This window comes from Bos indicus, chromosome 11 (genome assembly GCF_029378745.1).
Source record: "Bos indicus isolate NIAB-ARS_2022 breed Sahiwal x Tharparkar chromosome 11, NIAB-ARS_B.indTharparkar_mat_pri_1.0, whole genome shotgun sequence".
Lineage (NCBI taxonomy): Eukaryota > Metazoa > Chordata > Mammalia > Artiodactyla > Bovidae > Bos > Bos indicus.
This window is the reverse complement of record NC_091770.1, coordinates 5,862,716-5,890,034: the sequence shown is the minus strand read 5'-3', so window position 1 is coordinate 5,890,034 and position 27,319 is coordinate 5,862,716. Positions and strand designations below refer to the sequence as shown.

The window sequence follows — 27,319 nt, the reverse complement described above, 5'->3', positions numbered from 1 at the left end:
AAGGCAGGGGACACGAGTTCCATCCCTGGTCTGGGACGATTCCACATGCTGCGGGGCAGCTGTACCCATGCGCCACAGCCTCTGGGCTCACGTGCTGCAGCTACTGAAGCCCACGAGCCTTAGAGCCCGTGCTCTGCAACAAGAGAGGCCACCACAGTGAGAAGCCCACGCACCGCAACTGGACACGAGTTTCCGCTGGCCGCAGCTAGAGAAAGCCTGCACACAGCAGTGAAGACCCAGCACAGCCATAAATAAGTAAATAGATAAAAATTTTAAAAAGAGGGGGAGGGTGACCACAGGGTGCATGAAACATGGGCCTGTTTGGAATCTGATGCAGGGGCTCCGAGAGGCCCAAAAGTTCTGCCAGCCTTGCCTGGGGTGCAGGGGGAGGACAGCAGAGCACCCACAAGCTTTCAGTGCACCACGTGGTTTAGCCGCCTGCCTGATCACACAGCTCACCAGGTCCGCATGACACCTGCTGAATGTCGGCTTCGTGGCAGAGGAGGAACCGGAGCATGGAGCAGGGTGGGGCAGGGCAGGGGGAGGAAGCTAGAGGGAAAGAAGCAAGGAGTGGGGACCAGATGGCGACTTCAGCTTCATGCCACGGACTGCCCAGCTTCTCCTTGCATGTGGGGTCCCTCGTGGGACTCTGTATACTCCCAACTGCCCTGCCCTCTGCAGAGTCACACTTACAGGTGGGCTCTGACATGGCTGTGCGTGAGGATTTGTGGGAACTTCTTGAGGAGGCCGATGGTGAGTGACTGGTGTTAAGGCCTGAGGTGCCCATGTCAAGTGCATTAAAGTGCTGCTGAGGTTCCAGGCTGGAGCCCTTCTCCTGAAACACACACACACAGAGTCCATGTTTCAGCATCAAGACCATGGCAATGAGCTATGTTACTTTAGTTGTCCTCTAAATATGTAGGAAAGCTTGAAGGGTACTGAGAGAAATACTATAACTGCTTGGAGAGAATTTCAGACACATTCAGGTGGACTGTTTATACAAATATATAATCTAGCATCTTTGAGGGCCTGGTAGCTTCCCTGGTGGCTCATATGGTAAAGAATCTGCCTGCAATGCGGAAGATCTGGGTTCAAACCTTGGGCTGGGAAGATCCCCTGGAAGAGGGCATGGCAACCCACTCCAATATTCTTGCCTGGAGAATCCCATGGACAGAGGAGCCTGGTGGGCTACAGTCCATGGGGTTGCGAAGAGTAGGACATGACTGAGCAACTGAGTTTCAGGTTTTTTTTCATCCTGTAAGCAGTATTTATTACACTTTCTTGGCTTCTATTTTGATATTTTAGATTTTCATAATTGACTTGGCATTTTGTTTTTCCTTAAAATTGTCACCTCATGCCCAGAATCTTGGCTTTCCCAGAAGTGGGGTGGAGAGGCAGATTCTAGAAATAAGGTTACTGGTGGGACTGGGTTATTCATACTCCAATGAGGGACTTCCCTGGCGATCCAGTTAGGACTTCACCCTCCAATGCAATGCAGGGATGCAGGTTCAATCCCTGCTCACACGCCTCACGAGCTAGAATACCACATGCCTCCCAGTCAAAAAACCAAAACATAAAACAGAAACAATACTGTAACAAATTCAATCAATACTGTAACAAATTCAATAAAGACTTCAAAAATGATCCACATTAAAAAAAAAATCTAAAAAAAAGGAAAATACTCTGGGACTTCCCTGGTGGTCCAGTGGTTGAGAATCCGGTTTCCAATGCAGGGGACGTGGGTTCCATCCCTGGTTGGAGAATTAAGATCTCATATACTTTGGGGCAACTAAGTCTGTGCACCCCAACTAGAGAGAGAAGCCTGAGCTCTGCAACTAGAGAAGCCTGCAATAAAGGTCCCACAACAAAGGTACTACAGCCAAGACGTGATGCAGCCAAATAAACATATTTAAAAAATAAAAAATAAATACTCCAATCAGACAAATGCCTTTGGACCGTTCTGGACACCATCTCCCACTGCTCTTCCTCTGCAGCTTCAAGGCACCCAAGGCCAAGGGGCAAAGGTCTCCAATTCTTGATCCCTGGATCGTAACTGTTGCTGGGCCCTAAGGGTGCTTCTGCCTCAAGAGCATGGCATGAAGAGAAAGCAACTGTGACTTTCCAACCCTGAGGAACCACCTTTCCATCCTGCGTTGGCTCAGGTGTCACGCATGCATGTGTGCTAAGTCGTTTCAGTCGTGTTTGACTCTTTGCAACCCCATGGACTATAGCCCGCCAGGCGCCTCTGTCTGTGGGATTCTCCAGGGGCCCACTGGAGAGGGTTGCCCTGCCCTCCTCCAGGGGATCTTCCCAACCCAGGGATCAAACCCACATCTCCTGCACTGGCAGGTGGGCTCTTTACCAGTAGTGCCACCTGGGTCATAAGCCTAAGAAAATGACTCTAGTGATTTTTAAGCTAAAGAAGAAACCTAATGATTATTCTGCTCAGCCAGGCTCCTTCCTATTCTCAGAAGGATGGTGGGATTCCTGGGCTGCCTGGACAGGCTGGTGTCCCTGGTGCCAGGTCTTAAATCCCTGTGTCTAAGTTTACATGACAGTTCTGTGCTTTGTGCTGGGCCTCCAGTGAGGGTGGACCCTGAGTGTGCCCAAACAGGCCTGAAGTGATTGCTACCAGCCATAAAGGGCTTTGTGCAAAACAGAATCGCAGGGTGTGTCTGGGCTTGCTGGGTTCACTGTATATTTTCAGACCCTACTGCTTGGTCACAGCGTGTGTGCAAGCTAAGTTGCTTCAGCTGTGTCTGACTCTTTGTGTCCCAATAGACTGTAGCCCACCAGGCTCCTCTGTCCATGGGATTCTCCAGGCAAGAAGTTGTTGTTCAGTCACCCAGTTGTGTCCAACTCTTTGTGACCCCACTGATTGCACACGCCAGGCTTCCCTGACCCTCACCATCTCCTGGGGTTTTCCCAAGTTCATGTCCACTGCATCAGGGGTGCCATCCAGCCACTGCATCCTCTGACGCCCTCTTCTCCTTCTGCCCTCAATCCTTCCTAGCATCACGGTCTTTCCCAATGAGTCAGTTCTTTGCATCAGGTGACCAAAATACTGGAGTTTCAGCTTCAGCATCAGGTCTTCCAATGATTATTCAGGGTTGATTTCCTTTAAGATTGACTGATTTGATCTCCTTGCTGTCAAAGGGACTCTCAAGGGCCCTCTCCAGCCTCACAGTTCAAAGGCATCAATTCTTTGGCGCTCTGCCTTCGTTACAGTCCAGCTCTCACAACCTATGTAACTGGGTCTTACGTGACCAAACGAGAACAGTGCTCCCCAAATCACACCTTTCAGAGTGGGGTCCCAGGCGGATTGTGTGTGCCTGGTCAGCAGACAAGTAAATGCAGGAAGTGAGAGGAAGAGCTGAGGAACTTTTCTAACCATCTGCTGTACATCACACACAAGCAGGGGAATCTGCATTTCGTCAGTGACATCCGTCATGACAGATTTGAAATTAAAAATCCAAATGGTCCGTTAGCGCTGAGAATTTGAAAAGCACGGTCCTGGAGCTGTGACTTTAAAAGGGACTTCTGAATCTGACAGCCTGAGATTGTATTTGTGTGTTTGTTGTTCAGTCGCTCAGTCACGTCCAACTCTTTGTTACCCCGCAGACAGCAGCATGCCAGGCTTCCCTGTCCTTCACTATCTTTTGGAGTTTGCTCCAACTCATGTCCATTGAGTTGATGATACCATCCAACAATCTCATCTTCTGCTGATCTCTTCTCCTCCTGCCTTCAATCTTTCCCAGCAGCAGGGGCTTTTCCAATGAATCAGCTCTTCGCATCAGGTGGCCAAAGCATCGGAGCTTCAGCATCAGTCCTTCCAATGAATATTCAGGGTTCATTTCCTTTAGGATTGACTGGTTTGATTTCCTTGCTGTCCAAGGGACTCTCAAGAGTCTTCTGTGTGTTTATACATAAGTGCATGTTGATGAGAAGTTTCATTGAGCTCTAATATTCCCCAAAGGTCGGAAACCTCAATAATGAATTTCTGGCTGGACAACACACTGTATGCTTGATCTTCAGCTGTGATGTATGGTGTGTCGAACACCTGCCTATGAACAGCTTAATTCCAGCCTTGGACATGACATATGATACATTCATGTGACAGAGCTGGGTAATAAACATGTCCATGAACAATGACAGAGGTGTTGGAGCATGGTGCTGGTGAGGAATCACTACACAAGGCAATAGCACTTTGCCTGCCAGTGCGAGCGACTCAGCAAAGATGCAAATGCGTTCTGGTCTCTAAAGGGGATCTCTTCCTCTTCCTAACTCAGTTCTTAATGGAGCAGAGATGTGTCTATGGTTCACTGACTGCAGTAAAGTGAGTATCATAATAAAGCAAATCACATTAATTTTTTTTGTTTTTTTCCCAGTGCATAGAAAAGATAAACTGACCACTGCTGTAGTGTCGATTTCTAGCCAGAGACTCTAGATTCTAGGTCACGGGCTGGTTGGAACTTGAACCGTGTTTCATCAATTCTAAGATGAACTTCCCTCCCACGTTTTGACATAAAATGAAACTGGGATATGTCCTTCAACTCACAATAAGAAATCCTGACTTCACAGATGGGCAGCTTTCTCTCTTTCCTAGTGGAGATAGAGATAGATCTTACAATCGATGGCTTCTTAGCTTTGATGAAATACAACATTCCCTTTCTTGCTTTCTCTCTTTTTTCCTCCCAACATATGTGTCTGCTTGAAGAATGACCTTTGAGAAACAGGGTTCTGGTCTGCTTATGAGTTTCTGTCGGGTTGTCAGTGATGAGGGCTGCCTGGCCAGAGGGTGCCAGGGACTCAGGCTGGAGACGAAAGAGGTCTGGGCTTTGTGAAGAGAAACACCTCTCCATTCCTCTCAGGGCTCCCTGATGACAAGGTGGCTCCAATAAGGATGTCAGTTCAGACCCCAGACACAGAAGCGGCAAGTACACCCTGCCAGAAATACCATAGAGGGAGTGTGAGGGACAATGAGCTTGTGGGGTGCTCTTTTTGAGGGCAGGTACAGCACTTAGGCTAAGGGGAGGACAGGATGCACAGACTGTGCCCCAGCTCGATGGGATGATGGAATAACCCCCGGCTTTTCATCTGTAGGAGAGATGCAAAGTGGACTCACCTGGCAGACATTGTTTTATTTGTTTTCCTTTATCACACTTCTTGGAGAGTGTAATTTTTTACAAATTGAAGGTTTATGGCAATCCTGTCTTGTTAGATGCTGCTTACCATTTTTTAGCCATCAGATCAGATCAGATCAGATCAGTCGCTCAGTCATGTCCGACTCATTGCGACCCCATGAACCACAGCACGCCAGGCCTCCCTGTCCATCACCAACTCCCGGAGTTCACTCAGACTCATGTCCATCGAGTCAGTGATGCCATCCAGCCATCTCATCCTGTCGTCCCCTTCTCCTCTTGCCCCCAATCCCTCCCAGCATCAGAGTCTTTTCCAATGAGTCAACACTTCGCATGAGGTGGCCAAAGTACTGGAGTTTCAGCTTTAGCATCATTCCTTCCAAAGAAATCCCAGGGCTGATCTCCTTTAGAATGGACTGGTTGGATCTCCTTGCAGTCCAAGGGACTCTCAAGAGTCTTCTCCAACACCACAGTTCAAAAGCATCAATTCTTCGGTGCTGAGCCTTCTTCACAGTCCAACTCTCACATCCATACATGACCACAGGAAAAACCATAGCCTTGACTAGATGGGCCTTTGTTGGCAAAGTAATGTCTCTGCTTTTGAATCTGCTATCTAGGTTGGTCACAACTTTCCTTCCAAGGTGTAAGTGTCTTTTAATTTCATGGCTGCAGTCACCATCTGCAGTGATTTTGGAGCCCAGAAAAATAAAGTCTGACACTGTTTCCACTCTTTCCCCATCTATTTGCCATGAAGTGATGGGACCGGATGCCATGATCTTCGTTTTCTGAATGTTGAGCTTTAAGCCAACTTTTTCACTCTCCACTTTCACTTTCATCAAGAGGCTTTTGAGTTCCTCTTCACTTTCTGCCATAAGGGTGGTGTCATCTGCATATCTGAGGTTATTGATATTTCTCCTGGCAATCTTGATTCCAGCTTGTGTTTCTTCCAGTCCAGCATTTCTCATGATGTACGCTGCATAGAAGTCAAATAAACAAGGTGACAATATACAGCCTTGATATACTCCTTTTCTTATTTGGAACCAGTCTGTTGTTCCATGTCCAGTTCTAACTGTTGCTTCCTGACCTGCATACAAATTTCTCAAGAGGCAGATCAGGTGGTCTGGTATTCCCATCTCTTGAAGAATTTTCCACAGTTTATTGTGAGCCACACAGTCAAAGGCTTTGGCATAGTCAATAAAGCAGAAATAGATGTTTTTCTGGAACTCTCTTGCTTTTTCTATGATCCAGCAGATGTTGGCCATTTGATCTCTGGTTCCTCTGCCTTTTCTAAAACCAGCTTGAACATCAGGAAGTTCACGGTTCACATATTGCTGAAGCCTGGCTTGGAGAATTTTAAGCATTATTTTACTAGAGTGTGAGATGAGTGCAATTGTGCAGTAGTTTGAGCATTCTTTGGCATTGCCTTTCTTTGGGATTGGAATGAAAACTGACCTTTTCCAGTCCTGTGGCCACTGCTGAGTTTTCCAAATTTGCTGGCATATTGAGTGCAGCACTTTCACAGCATCATCTTTCAGGATTTGTAATAGCTCAACTGGAATTCTATCACCTTCACTAGCGTTGTTCGTAGTGATGCTTTCTAAGGCCCACTTGACTTCACATTTCAGGATGTCTGGCTCTAGGTGAGTGATCACACCATTGTGATTATCTGGGTTGTGAAGATCTTTTTTGTACAGTTCTTCTGTGTATTCTTGCCACCTCTTCTTAATATCTTCTGCTTCTGTTAGGTCCCTACCATTTCTGTCCTTTATCGAGCCCATGTTTGCATGAAATGTTCCCCTGGTATCTCTGATTTTCTTGAAGAGATCTCTAGTCTTTCCCATTCTGTTGTTTTCCTCTATTTCTTTGCATTGATCGCCAAAGAAGGCTTTCTTATCTCTTCTTGCTATTCTTTGGAACTCTGAATTCAGATGTTTATATCTTTCCTTTTCTCCTTTGCTTTTCACTTCTCTTCTTTTAACAGCTATTTGTAAGGCCTCCCCACACAGCCATTTTGCTTTTTTGCATTTCTTTTCCATGGGGATGGTCTTGATCCCTGTCTCCTGTACAATGTCACGAACCTCATTCTATAGCTCATCAGGCACTCTATCTATCAGATCTAGGCCCTTAAATCTATTTCTCACTTTTTAAAATTAAGGTATGCCATTTAAAAAAAAACAACAACAACAACTGGGCTTCCCTGGTGGCTCAGACAGTAAAGAATCTGCCTTCAATGCAGGAGACCTGGGTTCGATCCCTGGGTTGGGATGATCCCCTGGAGGAGGGCATGGCAACCCACTCTAGTATTCTTGCCTGGAGAATTCCATGGACAGAGGAGCCCGGTGGGCTACAGTCCATGGGTTTGAAAAGAGTCAGACATGACTGAGGAACTAACAGTTTCACTTGCACACTTAACAGACTACAGAATAGGGTCGACGTATCTTTTATATCCACTAGGAAACCAAAAAAAGGTAATGTGATTTGCTTTGTGGCGATATTCACTTTACTGTGGTGGTCTGGAACCTGCAGTATGTCTGAGGTTTGCCTGCACAGTTGTTCTTTTAAGGCTGGAAGGTCACCAAACCCTGCTTTGAGTCGAGAGGCTGTTTTCTCACACAGCTCTGTGAGTTCCCAGTCTCCATGACCTCAGATATGTTATCTGCATCCACAGTACGCTCAGTCTCACCTGAAGGACACTGACGGTGCCCACCTCGCAGGAACCTCAATGAGGGGCATGTAAGCAAATACCCCTCAAATTACATTGAAGAGTACTGGGAACATAGCAAGAGCTCAAAAAACATGACCTGCTGCTTCAGGTATTACTGTTTTTATGATCACAACTCATGAAAGATTCTACTCAGTCAAACTTTGCCTTCCTCTCTGCTGGGGATCAGATTACCTTCAGTGCAGAAGGGTGGACGTTCTCCAGCAGCGGGTCCTCCAGCGCCAATTCCTGCCTCCTCTCCACCCGGACCTCGGCGTAACTGCTCAGGAAATGAAGAGACCACAGCTGGAGGGGGGACGTCCCGGGATGACACCAGCAAAGAGGGCTGCGTGACACCCTCTCCCAGGGCAGCCACTAGCAAGGCTGGCCCAGTTACTTGTTTGGGGATGGGGTTTCTTCCTGGGCCTACATTCCACAGGAGTCACTTGTACTGTGACATTCAGAGTGACTTCCTTTCTGGGATTTGCCTGGTGATCCAGGGGCTGGGACTCCACACTTCCACTTCAGGGGGCCCCAGTTTGATCCCCGGTCAGGGAACTTCCCTGGTGGCTCAGATGGTAAAGCATCTGCCTACGATGTGGGAGACCCGGGTTCAATCCCTGGGATGGGAGGATCTCCTGGAGAAGGCAATGGCAACCCACTCCAGTACTCTTGCCTGGAAAATCCCATGGATGGATAAGCCTGGTAGGCTACAGTCCATAGGGTTGCAAAGAGTCGGACATGACTAAGTGACTTCACTTCAGGGAACTAAGGAGCTTCCCTGGTGGCTCAGACGGTAGAGAATCTGCCTGCAATATGGGAGACATGAGTTCGATCCTTGGGTCGGGAAGATCCCCTGGAGAAGGGAATGGACCCCACAAGCTGTGAGGCACAGCCAAAAGAAAAAAAAATCATAAAAAAAACTTTAAACACATAAAAAAGAACATTTTCCTTTCCAGGATGTTGTTGCCTACACTTTCCTTTGTTGTTGTTGTTCTTTTCTCTTTTTACTGATCTTGACCCATCCTACCCAGAAACCCCCACGCACAATTGTCTTTAGAAACCTATTTTCATTAATACGATGAGCCTCAGCCTTCAAATAATTAGAAGACTTACTGGAGACCTACGCAGTTTGGACTATGCACAGGAGGAAGTGATATATAAATTTTTTTTTTTTTTAGTAATTACAGACTACAATTACAGACTATAAAACTTCCAGAAGTTTTCTTTCGACCAAACCTAGAACTAGCCAGACCCAGATGGCCAATTAGTCTATGGACCCACTCTTTGAATGGTATGGGGAAATAACTCAGAGTGGTGATAGCCGAGTGACCCAGCTGTGGCTTTTGCACTGACTATAGAGCTGTGGGCTGGGTATTGGGCCTGGGGAGCAGTGGTGGCTTCTGCGCCTCGGGGACACCTGTGACTTCATTCTCTGTTGGTTGCTCCCTACTTTCTCTGAGAATCTCATTCTGGGATCTGAGAAGATAGACCAGAAATCAGACTCTGAGGAGCAAGGTGTTGACGATGTTCAGTCTTACCTGGGGACAAGAGGACCCCCTGGCAAAGGGCCAGGCAGTTGTGGGGGGTGGGGGGTGTGGAGGCTGGACATGGAATCAAAAAACACTGGCTGCTGACATGCCCAGGGGTGGTCTGGGAAGTCAGGGTCAGGTCCCCCTGGGGGTGGGCATGTACGTGATGATCAGGGTCACTGGCCTAGAATTACCCGCATTTCTTATCCTTCCTCTTTCCTCACTTACTAAAGAGGAGGGATTTACATGTGTGTGAGTGTGTGTGTGTACTGGCTTGGCCAGAAAGCTTGTTCAGGTTTTCTAGAGATCTTATGGAAAAAACAAATTGAATGTTTTGCCTGATAGAATAGATAAGTAAGTGTATATGGATAGTATCTATCCATCCATCTATTATCTATCTATCAATCAACCAGTCATCTACCATCTATCAATCAACTATCTATTCATCTATCTATCATCTATTGCTCTATCCATTTACCTAACTACCCATTATCTGCTGACAATCATCCATTTCTTATGTACATGTACGTAACAATAGGTATGTATATGTATATCTCGATCTATCATATATCTGTTATCTATCATCTATTTGTTCTGTATTGATACCTATATATAATGTGATCCTTCTAACCTTTCTTTCATTGCTCTCCTCAAAAGCTCTCCTCTAGACCAGCTTAAAATTAATTTATGTTCTTAAAATTTTTGTACTTGGGGAAAAAAACCCAAACAGCATTTCCCCTTTACCTTTGGGAACTGTGACCCTACACAGGCAGTGTCTAGGAAACACTGGATCTGCTTCCTCCCTTGGAAGCCCTGCCACCCACATGGGGCTGGGGCAGGTAACCTCTCCCTGAGGTCAGGGAGCCACCAGGAACCCTCTGGCTCTTGTACCACCCTGCCTTGGTTGCCATCAGTAGTTTTTGAGGCATTCAAAAAAGGGGGAGGGGTGGCAGGAGGGACTATGTCTCTGAGTTATTCAGAGGCAAAATTTTAATTTTCTTTTCCTACCAGTGACAAGGGAAGGCTGGGGGCCGGATGGAGATGAGGGAAAATATGTAAGTAGGTCACTGAAGCAGTAATTTACGGAGGAACATCCTGGCTGCCTGGAAGAGCTCAGTGAGGCTGTCAGAGGGGCCTGGCGGGGCCCTGGGAGGAAGTCTCAGCCCTGGGAGGCCAGGGCTGAGTGTGGGCTAGGAAGAAGCTGGCTTCTGGGGATTAGTCTGCTCACTGCGAGCAGAGTCCTGCTGCAGAACTCAGGCCCGGGCTCACTCCTCAGAACTGGGGACCCCTAAGGATACTGGGGCTCTGAGCCACCTGCTGGGGACCCCTAAGGATGCCCACCCTCCCAGCCCCTGGCCCGCCCACCCTCCTAGCCCCTGGCCCGCACCTGACCACCGAGTGTGTGCACACGATGAACTCGGGCTTGGAGTTCCACTGGTGGTAGGTGATGTAGTAGTGGGTCTGGAGCCAAATCCACTGCTGGCCTTTGGTTAGAAACCTGTAGCAGCACGACTTCCCTTTGCCAAACTGCATCACTGTGAGTGGAAGACGGAGTCAGCATATAACCAGCATTAAGACACAAGGACCCTTTCCTCCCACAGTCACTTTTAACAACACCAGCTTTCAAAATGACAGTGGTCATTTCCCCAGTAGTGATGGCTCTTAAGTGACCATCAACTGCCACGTGTAAAGTAGAGAGCTGGTGGGAAGTTGCTACATAACACAGGGAGCCCAGCTCGGTGCTCTGTGATTGACCTAGAGGAGTGGGATGGGGGCGGGGAGGGAGGCTCAAGAGGGAGGGGACATGTATATAATTATGGCTGATTTGAGTTGCTGTACAGCAGAAATCAACACAACAACATTGTAAAGCAATGTCCCTCCACTTGAGAAACAAATTTAAAAAGAAGATCACAGGAAATGGTCATGAATTCTGAGAGCCTTAAATCCAGGCAGAATCTTCAACTGGGAGTTTAATTAAGGCAATAGTTCCATTCACCATTGCAATGAAAAGAATAAAATACTTAGGAATATATCTACCTAAAGAAACAAAAGACTTATATATAGAAAACTATAAAACACTGGAGAAAGAAGTCAAAGAGGACACAAATAGATGGAGAAATATACCGTGTTCATGGATCAGAAGAATCAATATAGTGAAAATGAGTATACTACCCAAAGCAATCTATAGATTCAAAGCAATCTTTAGATTCAGTGCAATCCCTATCAGGCTACCAACAGTATTTTTCAGAGAACTAGAACAAATAATTTCACAATTTGCATGGAAATACAAAAAACCTCAAATAGCCAAAGCAATCTTGAGAAAGAAGAATGGAACTGGAGGAATCAACCTGCCTGACTTCAGGCTCTACTACAAAGCCACAGTCATCAAAACAGTATGTACTGGCACAAAGACAGAAATATAGATCAATGGAACAAAATAGAAAGACCAGAAATAAACCCATGCACCTATGGACACCTTATCTTTGACAAAGGAGGCAAGAATATACAATGGAGAAAAGACAATCTCTTTAACAAGTGGTGCTGGGAAAACTGGTCAACCACTTGTAAAAGAATGAAACTAGATCACTTTCTAACACCATACACAAAAACAAACTCAAAATGGATTAAAGATCTAAATGTAAGACCAGAAACTATAAAACTTCTAGATGAAAACATAGGCAAAACACTCTCCGACATAAACCACAGCAGGATCCTCTATGACCCACCTCCCAGAATATTGGAAATAAAAGCAAAAATAAACAAATGGGACCTAATTAAACTTAAAAGCTTCTGCACAACAAAGGAAACTATAAGCAAGGTGAAAAACAGCCTTCAGAATGGGAGAAAATAATAGCAAATGAAGCAATGGACAAAGAATTAATCTCAAAAATATACAAGCAACTCCTGCAGCTCAGTTCCAGAAAAATAAACGACCCAATCAAAAAATGGGCCAAAGAACTAAACAGACATTTCTCTAAAGAAGACATACAGATGGCTAACAAACACATAAAAAGATGCTCAACATCACTCATTATCAGAGAAATGCAAATCAAAACCACAATGAGGTACCATTTCACACCAGTCAGAATGGCTGCTATCCAAAAGTCTACAAGCAATAAATGCTGAAGAGGGTGTGGAGAAAAGGGAACCCTCTTACACTGTTGGTGGGAATGCAAACTAGTACAGCACTATGGAGAACAGTGTGGAGATTCCTTAAAAAACTGGAAATAGAACTGCCTTATGATCCAGCAATCCCACTGCTGGGCATACACACTGAGGAAACCAGAACTGAAAGAGACATGTGTACTCCAATGTTCATCGCAGCACTGTTTATAATAGCCAGGACATGGAAGCAACCTAGATGTCCATCAGCAGATGAATAGATAAGAAAGCTGTGGTACATATACACAATGGAATATTACTCAGCCATTAAAAAGAATACATTTGAATCAGTTCTAATGAGGTGGATGAAACTGGAGCCTATTATACAGATTGAAGTAAGCCAGAAAGAAAAACACCAATACAGTATACTAACGCATATATATGGAATTTAGAAAGATGGTAAGGATAACCCTGTATGCGAGACAGCAAAAGAGACACAGATGTATAGAACAGTCTTTTGGACTCTGTGGGAGAGGGAGGGGGGGATGATTTGGGAGAATGGCATTAAAACATGTAAATTATCACATGTGAAACGAATTGCCAGTCCAGGTTTGATGCATGATACAGAGTGCTTGGGGCTGGTGCACTGGGATGACCCAGAGGGATGGGATGGGGAGAGAGCTGGGAGGGGGGTTCAGGATGGGGAACACATGTACACCCATGGCGGATTCATGTCAATGTATGGCAAAACCAATACAATATTGTAAAGTTAAAAAAAAAAAAAAAGAAGCCGTGGTTTTCGAGATGTGCCACAGCTTTGGTAGCGACGGCCTCTCTATTTGGGCATGCACTTCATGAGCCCCTCCCCTAGGAGACCGTTGCAGTCGGCCAGCCCCTGCTCCTTGTTAACCATGTGTGACCAAAAAGGCCACGATCAAGAACGCTGATATGTTGGAGGAGATGCAACAGGACTTGGTGGAGTGTGCAATTCAGGCACTGGAGAAATATAATATAGAGAACGACATTGCGACCCATATCAAGAAGAAGTTTGACAAGAAGCACAACCCCACCTGGCACTGCATCATGGGGAGGAACTTCGGTAGTTATGTGACACATGAAACCAAACACTTCATCTACTCCTACCTGGGCCAAGTGGCCATTCTCCTGTTCAAATCTGGTTAAAGGCATGGACTGTGCCACACAGCCAGTGATCCATCCAAAAACAAGGACTGCAGCCTAAATTCCAAATACCAGAGACTGTGGTCTTCAGCCTTGCCTCAGGGAACTCCTCCATCTTTGAACCTTTATGGTGTTTTGTACAGGCCATTCTCTGTACTAGTTTGTGGTTATTAAGCAATTAGCAAAACATCTTACATTTGTATTTATTTTCTATTCATACCTCTCTGCCCCATGTTTTTTCTCTTCAAAATCCATTCCTTTAAAGAAATAAATCTGTTGAAGAAGTGTGCATAAAAAAAAAAAAAAAAGCCCTGGTTTTCCTGGGGCTCACCATCCTGCTGCAGCTGGACCTGTCTTTGGAGTTGTGGGAGAGACCATCCAGACGCTGGGAGAACTGGACTGAAAACAGACCTGACAGCCAGCAGCCTCTGGATGGATGCTCTGGCTGCCAGCCAGCTAAGCATCCTTGGTCTACATGGCTCTATACAGAGGATCAGCCACAGGGGCTTCCACTGCACACCACCACGCAGGGCTCCTATGGTTAAGTTGCGGCTTCCTTGGGGGTACCCAGTACACACAGATGCTGCTGGGTTAGGCCTGGGCAGGGCAGAAAGCTGGACCACGGGTCCAGGAAAGAGGAGCAGCTGGGGTGCACTGTCTCAGTGCCTGGATTTTAGCTCCTCTTTACATGCTAGCGGTCAAGAGAAAGCCTAAACAGGAGACCAAAGCGACAAAAGGAGTCACTGAATCTGCCAGTAAAATAATATTTGTGGGACTTCCCTGGTGGTCCAGTGATTAAGAATCTACCTGCCAATGCAGGGGACACAGGTTTGATCCCTGGTCTGGGAAGATTCCACATGCCACGGGCAATTAAGCTCCAAGAGCCGCAACTACTGAAGCCTGTGTGCCCAAGAGCCTGTGCTCTGCAACCAGAGAAGCCACCGAAATGAGAAGTCCGAGTACCACAGCTAGAGAGTAGCCCCCGCTTGCCATAACTAGAGAAAGCCCCCAAATAAATAAATAAAATAATAGTTATCAGACTATTTAAAAAGCAAAAAAAGATCAAATAGTTTGCATTGCTGAGGGGAGCTGGGAAGGGGCTGGGGGAGGAAGCACACAGATCAAAGTCAATTCCAGGTGCAAACAAAACACAGGGGAATCTAGACAAGGATCCCCAACAAGGACCACAACTTGATCATCTCAGAGAGGGCAAAATTCTTGGCCTCAGAAGGAACCAAGTAATGCGTCAACTGGCAGAGCCTACGAGTCCCACTGTCAGGGCTGCAGGGAGAGAATGGAGGTCCTCAGGAGGGGAGCTGGGTGGTTGGCAGGGTTACTCACGGTGCTGGTGGCACCTAGCTAGGAGCTCCAGGTCATCCACGTGGTAGTAGTCGTAGCCTGAGGTTCCCAGGACTTCAAAAGGCAGGTACCCTATGATAGGAGGGGCTCTGCAAGGACAGTTGGTAGGGGGGTCTTCATCAGCCCTGCGGGCTTCCTGTAGTGGCCAATCCAGGGGCAGTTTGCATGTTTCTTGATCAACCCAGGGGCCTCATTTCTCAAGAATAAACACAGAAAAAACCATTTGGCAATGGTCAAAACCAGAGAGGCGGTGTTTTCCAAAGTGCTCACATTTTTTGGCATTAGACCCTTGGTTCCCTCGACCTAAACTGGCCCCAGTGATCACAAATGTTATTACTGCTGAATAATTAAAAACAGCTATGCATGGAGTCAGCCCAATTCTAAAGTGTCATAAAAAAAATCAAAGGGCAGGAAGGGGAGATTGTTAGTTCTTCAACTGTGAAAAAATGTAACACAAGAAAGAAAGAAGATTGGTCTAAAGGGACGGAAGGGTGTTGAAGGAAATAAAATGAGAGCTTCCTTCACATCTTGCCTTGCCTAATGGGAGCTGGTGAGGGTCCTGAGTGGGATGGGGGTGGGGCAGGTGGGGGTGTCCCAGAGATGTCTCCAGCGGGGGTGTGTGGCTCTCCTGAGATGCTCTGACCCAACCCAGGACATATCCATAGATGGGACAAACGCAGTGGAGGGAGATCCCAGCCCTTTGGCCAGCAAGCACTTTCCCCACCACGAGAGAGGACCAGGTCTGAATTCTGTCCCCCAAGGAGAGCCTGGCTCCTGGAAATAAGCGCTTGAAAAAGCACCCAACCCAAATGTGTTTTTCTTTTCACAAACCTGTGATCCAGAAATAAAAATTTCCATTCCAAGCTATGCCTTGAAGTGAATTCCTCTAAAGGTTCGTCAACGATGCACATTTCCTGTATTGAAAGGGAGGAAAAATATGACTCGGGGTGCCAGATTCTCACCCCCACCCCTGGTTGTGTCAAGAACACATGGTCGGCAACAGAAGTGAAAAGCACTTAGAGCGAGTTTCCAAGTTGTGTTGGACCAAACCTCCTCATCAGCAGCTAATTTCGGTATTAGCGGCTGCTAAATTTATTTCACGAGCTGGGGAAAAAGGTCTGAGAGCCAGAATGTCATACCCCTCCCTTCCTATCATCTAGACATGTGGTAAACACATGGAAAATGGCTTTTCATCTGAATTTGAATGAGTAACTTAACTCAACATTCACCCCATCCAAGGGAAAGAAATTACAGACGGGAGTCCGGAGCACTGTCTGACAGGTTTTACCTCTGCCTGCGCTGATTGGTGTCAACATACATGTGAAGAGTAGGAAGGTTTATGGAGTTCTGGAAGACCCTTTTCTGCCCCCGTGATTCACTGCCTTCAAACAAAATCCCCTCAAGGAGGGCATGGCTACCCACTCCAGTATTCTTGCCTGGAGAATCCCATGGACAGAGGACACTGGCGGGCTACAGTCCATGAAGTCCGAAAGAGGGGCTTTCCAGGTAAAGACTGTGCCTGCAATCTGGGAGACCTGGATTTGATTTCTGTGTCAGGAAGATCCCCTGGAGAAGGGAATGGCTACCCGCTCTGGTATTTTTAGGAAACTGAGGCTTGGGGAAAGAGTTTGTGGGGCTGTTGCTGTACAGAAATCAGATACTGAACATTCTCAGAGTCGGTGATGAGCTCATTGAAATCTTCTTTCACAGAAAGACAAGGAATTACCTGCCACACAAGGTGACTTGGGGGTATTTGTTCTGCAAGATAAATCCTCTCTGGGTACTTGCCTTTAAGAACTGTGGTGTGGCCAGGCGAACGGTGGCGATGAAGCAGACTTCCTTCCCCAAGGGCACTCGGCAGGGCCTTGAAAGGGCGCCATCAAAGCCATTACAAGAGGGGCTGGGCACTGGTGGAGGGGAGGAGACACAGGTCAGCCCTAGCTGGTGTGAGGTCAGCCCTAGATGGTGTGGGGCCAGCCCCGCCGGGCACCACCGAGCGGCCTCAGGTCCATCAGCCGTTTCATTCTCACAGCAACTTGGGGATGTCAAGTGCTATTCTTACCCCCACTGTATGGGAACCTGAGGCTCAGACTGGGAAGCATTGGGCACAAGGCCAGACAGAGCTGGAATTTGAGTCAGTAACGCACAACTAGGGCTTCCCAGGTGGCTCAGTGTAAAGAATCCACCTGCCAGTGCAGGAGATGTGGGTTCGATCCCTAGGTCAGGAAGATCCCCTGGAGGAGGAAATGGCAACCCACTCCAGTATTCTTGCCTGGAAAATCCCATGGACAGAGGACCCTGGTGGGCTACCGTCCATGGGGTCACAGAGAGTCGGACGTGACGTAGTGACTAAACAACAACACACAACTCTGCCTCCCACTGCCACTAGTCCTGCAGCCATGGAGGTTACTGCGCTGGGAAAAAATCCTCTGCCAGACCAGCACACAGCCCCACAATGCAGGAGGGTCTGGACGCACACATCAGCTTGTGTCTTGAGGGTGAGCTGCATTGTTAGATGGTGTTCTGATACTGATGGGCTCAGGGGAAGTATGGTGGCTCAGAGGGTAAAGAATCTGCCTGCAATGCAGGACACCCAGGTTCGATCCCTGGGTTGAGGAGATCCCCTGGAGAAGGGAATGCTACCCCCTCCAGTATTCTTGCCTGGAGAATCCCATGGACAGAGGAGCCTGGTTGAGCATGAGCTATAGTCCACTGAGTCACAAAGAGCTGGACATGACTAAGTAACCAATACTACTACTACTACAGGGGAACTAGTGGGTCTTGACCCTGGGTTGGCCTACCTGGGATTCAAGAGATTGTGCCCTGAACCACCTCAGAGCCCAGGTTGATGCAAGATTTGACTGAGGAGATAGCTCAGGATTCACAGTGACCTCCCCAGTTACACAGCATCCACAATAGAACTCACTGCCCAGGTGACAAAACCCATTCATTGTGTCTTATGTGTTCTCACAGGCCGGGAAGGCTGGCTTTCCTTATCCTTATATAAATGAGGAACCCAAGGTCTAGGAGGCTTGTGTATATCAACTGAGCTCACTCAGAGTTGAAATGGTGGAGCAGGGTTTCCACCCAGGTCTTAGGACTTCAAGCCCTGGTTCTAACAGGACCGAGAAGGGGCTGTTCTGGGCTCCAGCCCACCATGATGCTGAGGCCAGGCCCCCAGAGGCCTGGGGGAGATACCACTTGGCATTACTAGCCATCTCCATAGGAGCAGTACACCTGTCTTCAGGGTGACTGTGAAAAACGGCTTCACCTTCCAGAGAAAACTTCTTGCTCTTTTCAGTGGAGTTTGGTGGGTGGAAGAAAGAGTTCAATAGGAGAAACGTCAACCTATCAGGTACACGGAATTCTCTCCAGATTCCCCAGAACCAGATACACGATTGCCCCCAGCCCAGATCAGCTACTTCAGAAACTCGGGGTGAAGCCTGGGCAGCAACACTTTATGAAGTTTCCCCAGAGACTTCCCTGGTGGTCCAGTGGTTAGGATCCCACACTTTCAATGCAGGGGTCGTGGGTTTGATCAGGAACTAAGATCCTGCACGCCATGCGGCCAAAACATTTTAAAAAATAAAATAAAATTGGGTCTTAAAAAGTCAGTAAAAAAATTAAATTTTTTCTTTATTTTCTTAAAGTTTTTATCGAATTTGTTACAATATTACTTCTGTTGTATGTTTTGATTTTTTTTTTTTTTTTTTTTTGGTCAAGAGGCACCTAGGATATTAGTTCCCCAGCCAGGGATCAAACCTGCACCCCTGGACTGGAAGGTCAAAGCTTAACCGTGGACAGGGAAAGTCCCTAAAATGTTTCTTTAAAAAAACAAAAAACCTCCCCCAATTTACTAACATGCAGCCAGGGTTGAGGATTATTATTCTAGATAATCTACATTACCTCTTTCTTTTTAAAATGTAGTGGATTATATCCTGCATATTTCTGAGCTTGTAGATTCAGACAGAGCCATGTTTTCCAATTTGAGAACATCATAAAACTGTTTTCTGAAAAGAAATCTGTAAGACGCTCTTTGGCTTTCCAGTAATTTTTTGTTTTCTATGTTTACAGGTTTCTAAGTGAATCCATCTATACTAGATCTTCTATCTACAGTGGTCGGCTACCCACCAACAGGAACACACTCATTTTACCAAACATAGTCTCTGAATGCCTTCACATAAATACTAATAAATGTTTCCAAACACGAATATAAAGTGAGGAAAACAAAACAGAGTGGGCCCGAGAGAATTTACATCTGTCGGTCTCTGGCTTAGATCATTGCAGATTAATTTGTCGGGTGGGCCAAGGAAGTCACCAAGGGAAAGGAGAACAAGCCCACACAAGGGAAGGGTCTGCAGATGTGAACATCTGGTCATTAAAAAAGGACATTTAAAAATTTCCCAGATGTGAAAGATCCTCTCTGCCTGAATCTAGAGACATTGCCTGCCAGATTAAAACCTAATAAAATCCTCTCTTCTCTTTCAGAATAGCAGGACCTTCCAAACGAACATCTGAGGACATCCCAAGAATTTAAGAGAAACTCTCTACACTATGACCTGGTCTTCCCAGTGCTGCAGTGATAAGGAATCTGCCTGCCTGGGCCAGGAGACATAGTTTGATCCCTGGGTTGGGAAGATCCCCTGGAGTAGGAAATGGCAACCCACTCCAGTATTCTCGCCTGGAGAATTCCATGGACAGAGGAGCCTGGTGGGCTACAGTTCATGGGGTTGCAGAGTCAGACAATAGCCTGCACACACACAAACCACAGACTAGCTTGAGTGACCTTTTCGACTGCTAAATTCATGTCAGTAAGCACCTCCCTGGGTGATTTACTGTGAGGAGGAAGGGGTAGTGAATGCCAGCCCCCGATAACTTCTTCAAGGGGTAGAGCCTCAGATAGTGGAAAAGAAGTGGGTGTTTTGCAGACCTTGCCATTGGCCTGACTGCCTCCCAAGGTGGTTTTTACCAGTCGTCTTATCACTTTGAAGGCTTTAAAGAAGAAAATGCACCCCAGGAGGGACGTCTCATGATTGCTCAGAGTCTGCACTTGATAAGTTGGATACTTTACAGAGGGGCTTGAAACTGAACAAACTCCTTTTCTAAACAAGCTTCCACCCCCAGAAGCCTTAAGCAGATGAAGTCTTGAGCAAAGGTGAAAATAAATGAAGATGAAGTTGTAACAGAGGGCAAGGAGAAAAGCTTGGGGGAAACCAGGGGGAAGAAGACACTGTCCTCGTTTTGTGAACTGAAAGCCTCTGAAATGACTTGTCCTCCCAGCATGAGCTTTCTCACATATTCTAGAGTCAACAGAAGGAGGCTGTGCCCAGGGACCTCTGAGTAATAGAGAACACTTAGAGTAACTTCTCTGGCACTTCCCAAGGTGGTTGAAAAACATTAATTAAGGACTTAATTAGTTGTTTCAACTTTAGTCAGAGGAAAAAATAGATCTAATTACACTTGGCTTCGAGAGCCTCTCAAAAGGATTCACCACTCAAGGAAGGCAAAGTCCTGTCTTATCAGATTTGTGTCCCTTTCCAGACTTCTCCTTTCCCTGCCACCAGCAAACACACAGCACTAACCGACGACAGACACGGAAGTGATTAATTCCTGCCCCACATCCCAGAGTTAGTCAACAGTGGTCTGAGTACAATCCTGTGAATCATTGCAGGGTGGCCTCATTTTCATTGTTTTGTTTGAGATGTATTATTCACAAAAACATCTTACCCCATTTATATCCTGTATAATAATAAAACCCAGTACACTATCAAAAGATAAGTCATTTTGTGGTTATTTGCCATTTAAAATTACCCAGTATTTCTTTGCATCCCATTAACACAAATAATCAAAGAATGACTTGTTTTCATCTGTAACAAACCGATTTCTTGTGTGCAGGGACTGTAATATATTAGTAGTAGTGTTAGTTGGTCAGTCGTGTCTGACTCTTTGTGATCCCAGGGACTGTAGCCCACCAGGCTGCATGGAATTCTCCAGGCAAGAATACTGGAATCGATTGCCATTCCCTTCTCCAGAAGATCTTCCTGATCCAGGGATCGAACCCAGGTCTTCTGTGTAACGTACTAGAGTCATATTTAATTGTGAACTCTGCCTCCTCATACAACATATTAGGAAATAGTCCCCCAAATCAGTACTGAACTTTGGTGGTGGTGGTTTGGTGGTTTAGTCGCCAAGTCATGTCTGACTCTTGCGACCCCATGGATTGTAGCCTGCCAGACTCCTCTGTCCATGGGATTCTTCAGGCAAGAATACTGGAGTGGGTAACCATTTCCTTCTCCAGGGGATCTTCCCTACCCAGGAATTGAACCCAGGTCTTCTTCATTGCAGACAGATTCTTTACCAACTGAGCTAGCAGGGAAGCCCCTCTGAACTTTGCATCAGATGTAAAGGAGACTCTGGGTACTATAACTAGATTATTTTGAGGAAAACAATTATTCCCAACTGATTTAGTATCAGTATGTTCTCTAACTGAGAACATGTTCACCAAATTATATTTTTTAGTTATTTTCTGTACATTTTATAGGGGACATGTTCTGTGTATGGGCTTCCTTGCTGGCTCTGTGGTAAAGAATCCATCTGCCAGTCAGGAGATGTGGGATCGATTCCTGGGTCAGAAAGATCCCCTGGAGGAGGAAATGGCACCCCACTCCAGTATTCTTGCCTGGAGAATCCCATGGACAGAGGAGCCTGGCGGGCTACAGTCCATGGGGTCACAGAGTCGGACATGACTTAGCAACTAAACAACAATGTGTTCTGTGTATAGTGAATAAATAACTCCTATAGTATCAGAAAAATAAGTGATCTTAATCAAAAACCCAAAGCTGAATAGCTAGCTTTCCCCACAGTGGGAACTGGGGCAGTGGTGGGGTTTGGGTGGGGCTGGTTCTGTCTCCAGCTCTGAGCAGGAGTCTTGCCCACACGTTTACTCAATGACTCTCTCTCGAGATGATCTTCCACCTCACACTGCACCACAGCTTAAAGTCCAATCTGGGAAGAGACCTTCAGATCCTAACCAGCAATTGATGCGCAGACCTTGAGACTCCTGGTTGAGACTTCCCTTGAGACTTCCCTTCCGCAGCCCAGCCTGCTGCTGCTGGTGGCCTGTGGGCTGTGGGCGGCTGGCCCACAACACGGTTCTGGTTCCAGGGTGCTCGGGCTGGCTCACTGCCCTCTGAGGCATTAACACTGGTCAGAAGGACACCTGGGTGAGAAGCAGCCGTAAACCAGCACGCACAGGCATCACGGCTCTGTGGAAAACAGCCAGGCACCTGTCATGGGCCTCATGCTTGGGGAGATGCAGGATGTTGAAAGGATCAAGGGGTTATCAAGTCCCTTCTTTGCTCACGGATCGTTCAGCACTGAAGTCTCTGATTTCAGAGATCCTGAAAGAATTTTTCCTTGGGCTCAAATTCTCAGGATTTCAAAACCAAGAGAACCCCAAGGTTCAATGGAGGACAATATTAGTGCATATACAGGGAGTCTAGAAGGGTGAACCTGTCTGCAGGGCAGCAGTGGAGGCGCAAACTAGAGAACAGACTTATGGAAACGGTGTGGAAGGAGAGGAGGGGATGGACTGAGAGAGGAGCATCTAAACACACGCACCACCATCTGTAAGACAGACAGCCGGCAGGAGTTTGCTGCATGATGCAGGGAGCTCTAACCCGGTGCTCTGTGTCAGCCCAGGGATGTGGGATAGGAAGGGGAATGGGGGGGAAGTTCAAGGGGGAGGGGATGTATGTATACCTATGGTGATTCATGTTGGTGTATAACAGAAACCACCCCAATATTGTAAAGCAATTATCCTCCAATTAATAATAAAAAATTTAAAAAAAAAAAGAATGATGATGTCTTGGCATCTGGGGTTGTCTTCCCAGTCTGCCTGATGACAGAGGTGAGCCCCCCAAATCAGTCATGACAAGGAGATAAGGATGCTGTGGGGGCAGGGAGACCTCAGGGGGGTGGCAGGACAAGAACTTGCTTCCGAAGGGCAAGGTGGAGGAAGTGGGTGACAGGGAGGGTCAGCCAAGTAAGAAAGAGAGAAAGAGGAACTTGTCTCCTCAGCATCTATTGGGCCATCAGGACGGCACCGTGGAGAATCTGGATCAGAGATGGCCTGCCGACGATAACTTAGTTGCAGTAACTGTAGGAAAACACAGTAATAGTCCACAAGTGTTAGCTGCTCAGTTGTGTCTGACTCTTTGCAACCCCATGGACTACAGCCCTCTAGGCTCCTCTGTCCATAGGATTCTCCAGGCAAGAATACTGGAGTGGGTTGCCATTCCCTCCTCCAGAGGATCTTCCCAGCCCAGTGACTGAACCTGGGTCTTCCACATTGCAAGTGGATTCTTTACCGTCTCAGCCACCCAGGAAGCCCAATAGCACGAAAATGTGTGTGCGTAGTTGCTCAGTCATGTCCGACTCTTTGCAGCCCCATGGAATATAGCCCACCAGGTTCTTCTGTTCATGGAATTTTCCAGGCAAGAATACTGGAGTGAGTCGCCATTTCCTTCTCCAGGAGATCTTCCCAACTCAGGGATCGAAAGTGTGTCTCTTGTGTCTCCTGCATCAGCAGGTGGATTCTTCACCACTGTGCCACCAGGGAAGCCCATAAGTATACAAGCAGAGTGACAAATAGTTTTCCCCGCACTTCTTGGAACAAACGAAAAAAAAGCTGGTAGGTGTCTGGGAAGACATGAAACAGACAGTGAGGAGGTTTGTTAAAGGAACAATGAGGTCCCTAAGTTTCATTTGTGATGAACATCCACAACGTTCGGGCTGGAGTGTTACAATGTGGAGGGAATTTTTCTGCACTTTCATGAGAAATCATGTCCTGCTAATTACTTGCTCTTTCCAGACTCTCTTTCTCTCTTCACAGCATCCTTCCCATGATGTGCTGTAAAAAGTGGACCGGGCTCTCAGAGCAGCGGCAAAAGAATGCTGTGTGGTTTTTAGCCTGGACCACCACCCAACCTGCTGGGGGTAATGCGTGGTTTCTTCTTTTTCTTCTGCCAGTTCTGTCTGGCATGTGGAAAAATGATATCAGAGAAAGACTGAGAGCCACACGAGGGAGCCGGGGGTCTGCAGTGTGCTGGACTGAAAAAAAAAAATCACCTAATGGGCAAATATAAGTCTTAATTGAGTTTCTCCTCTCTCCTGGTATTCATCAATTAAAAGGAATATTTCTCAGGGCCAGAAACTTGTGAGGGTATAAACAAGATCTCCCCCAGATGGTTGGCCTCATCATAGGGTGCTTGGGGAAGTGAACAGGCCCTCGTCCCATCCTCCAAGTGCATATCTTTTGTGTGTTTTAATCACAATTATTGCACAACCCGTACAAAGTTCCCTGCAGTCAGGGCTGAAATAAGCAGAGAGATGGGGCTAATAGTGGTTCTGACCATTCCTCACCACTCCATCTTATTAGATGCGCACACAGGACGATGCCCTTGGGTAACAATTTGTTCTTGATTGTGAACTTGATTCCTTTGCAATCTAATCTGGCAGCACTGATCTTTCCGGAGAAGGATGCTGTACATCCCTGTGCAGTGGAAGGGATACTGTTTCTTACTCTTGGGGGCCTGGGACAGAGAGATCAGACTTCCCTCCAGGAAGCTGTCCTTTAGTGTGAAATGCACGTCCCCACTACCAGTGAGGTCTGGCGGGCAGGTGGCTGGTTGCCTTCACTGAGATGTCTCAATTAGTTCAGCTCAGGAGAAAAACCAAAAACCAAAGAAACGAAAATCCCCAAACCGCAAAGGCAGAAAAGGAGGCAACCTACAGAAACCCCACGGAGCAGACCGGCATCAAGTGTCGAAAGCTGGAAAGCATGCACTGCTGCCAGCATTTCAAATCTGTTTGTGTGGTGAGAGTGCCTGACAAGTTGCTTCAGTCGTGTCCAGTTCTTTGCAACTCCATGGACTGTAGCTCACCAGGCTCCTCTGTCCATAGGATTCTCCAGGCAAAGAACACTGGAGTAGGTTGCCATGCCCTTCTCCAGGGGATCTTCCCAACCCAGGGATGGAACCTGCGTCCCTTATGTCTTCTGCATTGGCAGACAAGTTCTTTATCTCTAGCGCCATCCGGGAAGCCCCATGGTTAGAGGGGAGTAGGTGAAATGAGGGCAGGGAAACTTGCACCCTCTGCCGTGTGGTTTGTGGAAAACCCAGAGTGGAATGTTTGCTGAGGATGACCTATTTGGAGCTAGCTGTACCAGCCACTTCTGAAACACTGCTTTCTGGATTTCAGTCCGAAGCACAGTGAGATCCAAATCTGGGGGTGGAGGCTGGGCTCCCAGGGAGGACAGCCTACTTCCTAGCATCAAGTTCTTTCAGGAACTGGGACCTGCCTTTTAGGACCCCTTCCAGCAAAGACTACTCCTACACCTTTGAAACTCACCGGGGCAGTTCCTCCCCAGTCAGTATGTAGGGCTGGGCAGCAGGGCTTGGTTAGGGGTTGGGGGGGTATTTATTTGAAGCATTAAAAAAAAAAAATCTGTGACCAGACAAACATAGCCCCAGATGAAGTGATTTTGTTTCAACTCTATTCTGGAAACAGTGGGCAGAGCAGAGGTGGCCCGGAGGCTGCTCTGACCAACAGTTCACCCCGGGGCTCCAAGCCACGGGGCCAGGGTCACAGAGTGGACTTTTTATGGGGACAGGATGAGACAAGCGGTTCTATTGCCCAGCTCAGATTCCTTCTGGAAGCTTCTCACGGAGTAGGATAGAAACTGCCCCCAAATGAAACAATTCGAAGAAAATGACTGATACTTTCTCATCTCATTTCCTGACACAGCGGTCTTCACAGTGATTAAAAATCTAGGTTAAAGATGGGAAGTCCTGTCTGCCCTGCCCTCTGTCCCTTAGAACATCTGTGGCAAATGATGGAGTCCCAAGGAGTGACCAAGACATGCCATTTTGCTCAAGTATTTGGGCTTCTCAGGTGGCTCTAGTGGTAAAAAGAAAAGAAAAGGAAAAAAAGCCTACCTGCCAATGCAGGAGATGTTAGCAATGTGGCTTCCATCCCTGGGTTGGGAAGATCCCCTGGAGAAGGGAATGGCAACCCACTCCAGTATACTTGCTTGGGAAATTCCATGGACAGAGAAGCCTGACTGGCTACAGTCCATGGGGTCGCAAAAGAGCTGGACACGAAGTGACTTAGCACACAGCACATTTAGGCAACAGTTGGTACATTTGTGTCCCTGGGTGGGGGAGGGGGGATGTAGCACAGTGGATGTGTGAGCCTGGAAATATCCAGTTAGAGGGTTCAAGCTTGTCAACAGAGCCAGGGTGCTCTGCCCGCCCCTCTTCCAGCCTCCCAGGGTCACAGAGCCAGAGGACCTGAGCAGGTAAGCAGACGGCATCTTCATCGACATGACATATGGGTCTCCTCTCCGGCTCAGTGCCAGCCTTTCTCCCCTGCCCTGCACTCCACACATGTCACTGGGGGCCTTTTGCCTTAAGGCCTGAGGGTTCCTGTGGATACAAGCCTGGGGAAGCAGTCAGCACCTGTCAGCCTAGGTTCCATCAGACGGTTGGTGAGACAAGCTAGTCTAGGCTGGGAGAGGGTGTCAGGGACAGTTCTCGGAGTGGGGTGGCAGGGGCAAGCGAGGGACCTGAGAAGGATGTCAGGAAGGGGGCCACTGGCCCCCCAACACCTGGAGAGCCCAGGTGGGAAGGGAGCTGAATGGGGAGCCAATGGACCAACGTCCCTGACCACTCAGCACTCGGCAGGAGGCCTGCCCGTGTAGACAGCTCACAGGGCACCGGAAGGTACACACTCCACTTCACCCAGCACACATGAAAGTGGATTTCAACTTCACTTTGGGTTTAAGGCCAGAGACATGGCAAGAGCCTTCCAGGAAGCTGCCCTCCATCTCTGGAGGGTACTCTGGGCTCTGTCAAGGAGTACTCTGTCCTCAGCTCACCTGGAGTCACAAGTCTTTAGCCTAAATCCTGGCTCCTCGCCCACCGCCTGTGTGTCCAGGGCCGAGGACTTGGAGCCTCGGTCTACATCAACCTGCCTCTATCAGATACATATGTATGTGCCAGGCATGGACTGTGTGGGCCCAGGAAGGCTGGTGATGAGTCCACAGGTGAGTAAATGCAGTACTTCCTCTTTCCAGGCATCAGAAAAGAATTCACCAGGGACTTCCTGTGGGTTCAGTGGTTGCTAATCTGCCTGCCAATGCAGGGGATACAGGTTCAATCCCTGGTCCGGGAAGATCTCACATGCCTTGGGACAGCTGAGCCTGCAGACCACAACTACTGGGCCAGCGCTCTAGAGCCTGTGCT

The 27,319-nt window shown here is 47.4% G+C and overlaps 2 protein-coding genes across 3 annotated transcripts in view; one reads left to right on the top strand and one right to left on the bottom strand.

Moving 5' to 3' along the window:
• Positions 1 to 27,319, bottom strand: part of NPAS2 (neuronal PAS domain protein 2) — a 199,286-nt gene that overhangs the window by 28,780 nt on the left and 143,187 nt on the right. For both annotated transcript variants that reach the window (XM_070798303.1, XM_070798304.1), the window contains exons 8-13: positions 16,803 to 16,921; positions 15,846 to 15,928; positions 14,997 to 15,103; positions 10,762 to 10,909; positions 8,038 to 8,122; positions 694 to 835 (exon numbers count right to left, since the gene is read on the bottom strand). In XM_070798303.1, coding sequence (XP_070654404.1) covers positions 694 to 835; positions 8,038 to 8,122; positions 10,762 to 10,909; positions 14,997 to 15,103; positions 15,846 to 15,928; positions 16,803 to 16,921 — 684 coding nt within the window. The remainder of the gene's footprint in view (positions 1 to 693; positions 836 to 8,037; positions 8,123 to 10,761; positions 10,910 to 14,996; positions 15,104 to 15,845; positions 15,929 to 16,802; positions 16,922 to 27,319) is intronic.
• On the top strand, positions 13,386 to 13,746 carry LOC109565472 (dynein light chain 1, cytoplasmic-like; the record flags this gene model as incomplete). The annotated part of the gene is made up of 1 exon (XM_019969412.2): positions 13,386 to 13,746. A coding segment is annotated over one exon (273 nt), but the record flags the coding sequence as incomplete, so codon positions are not given.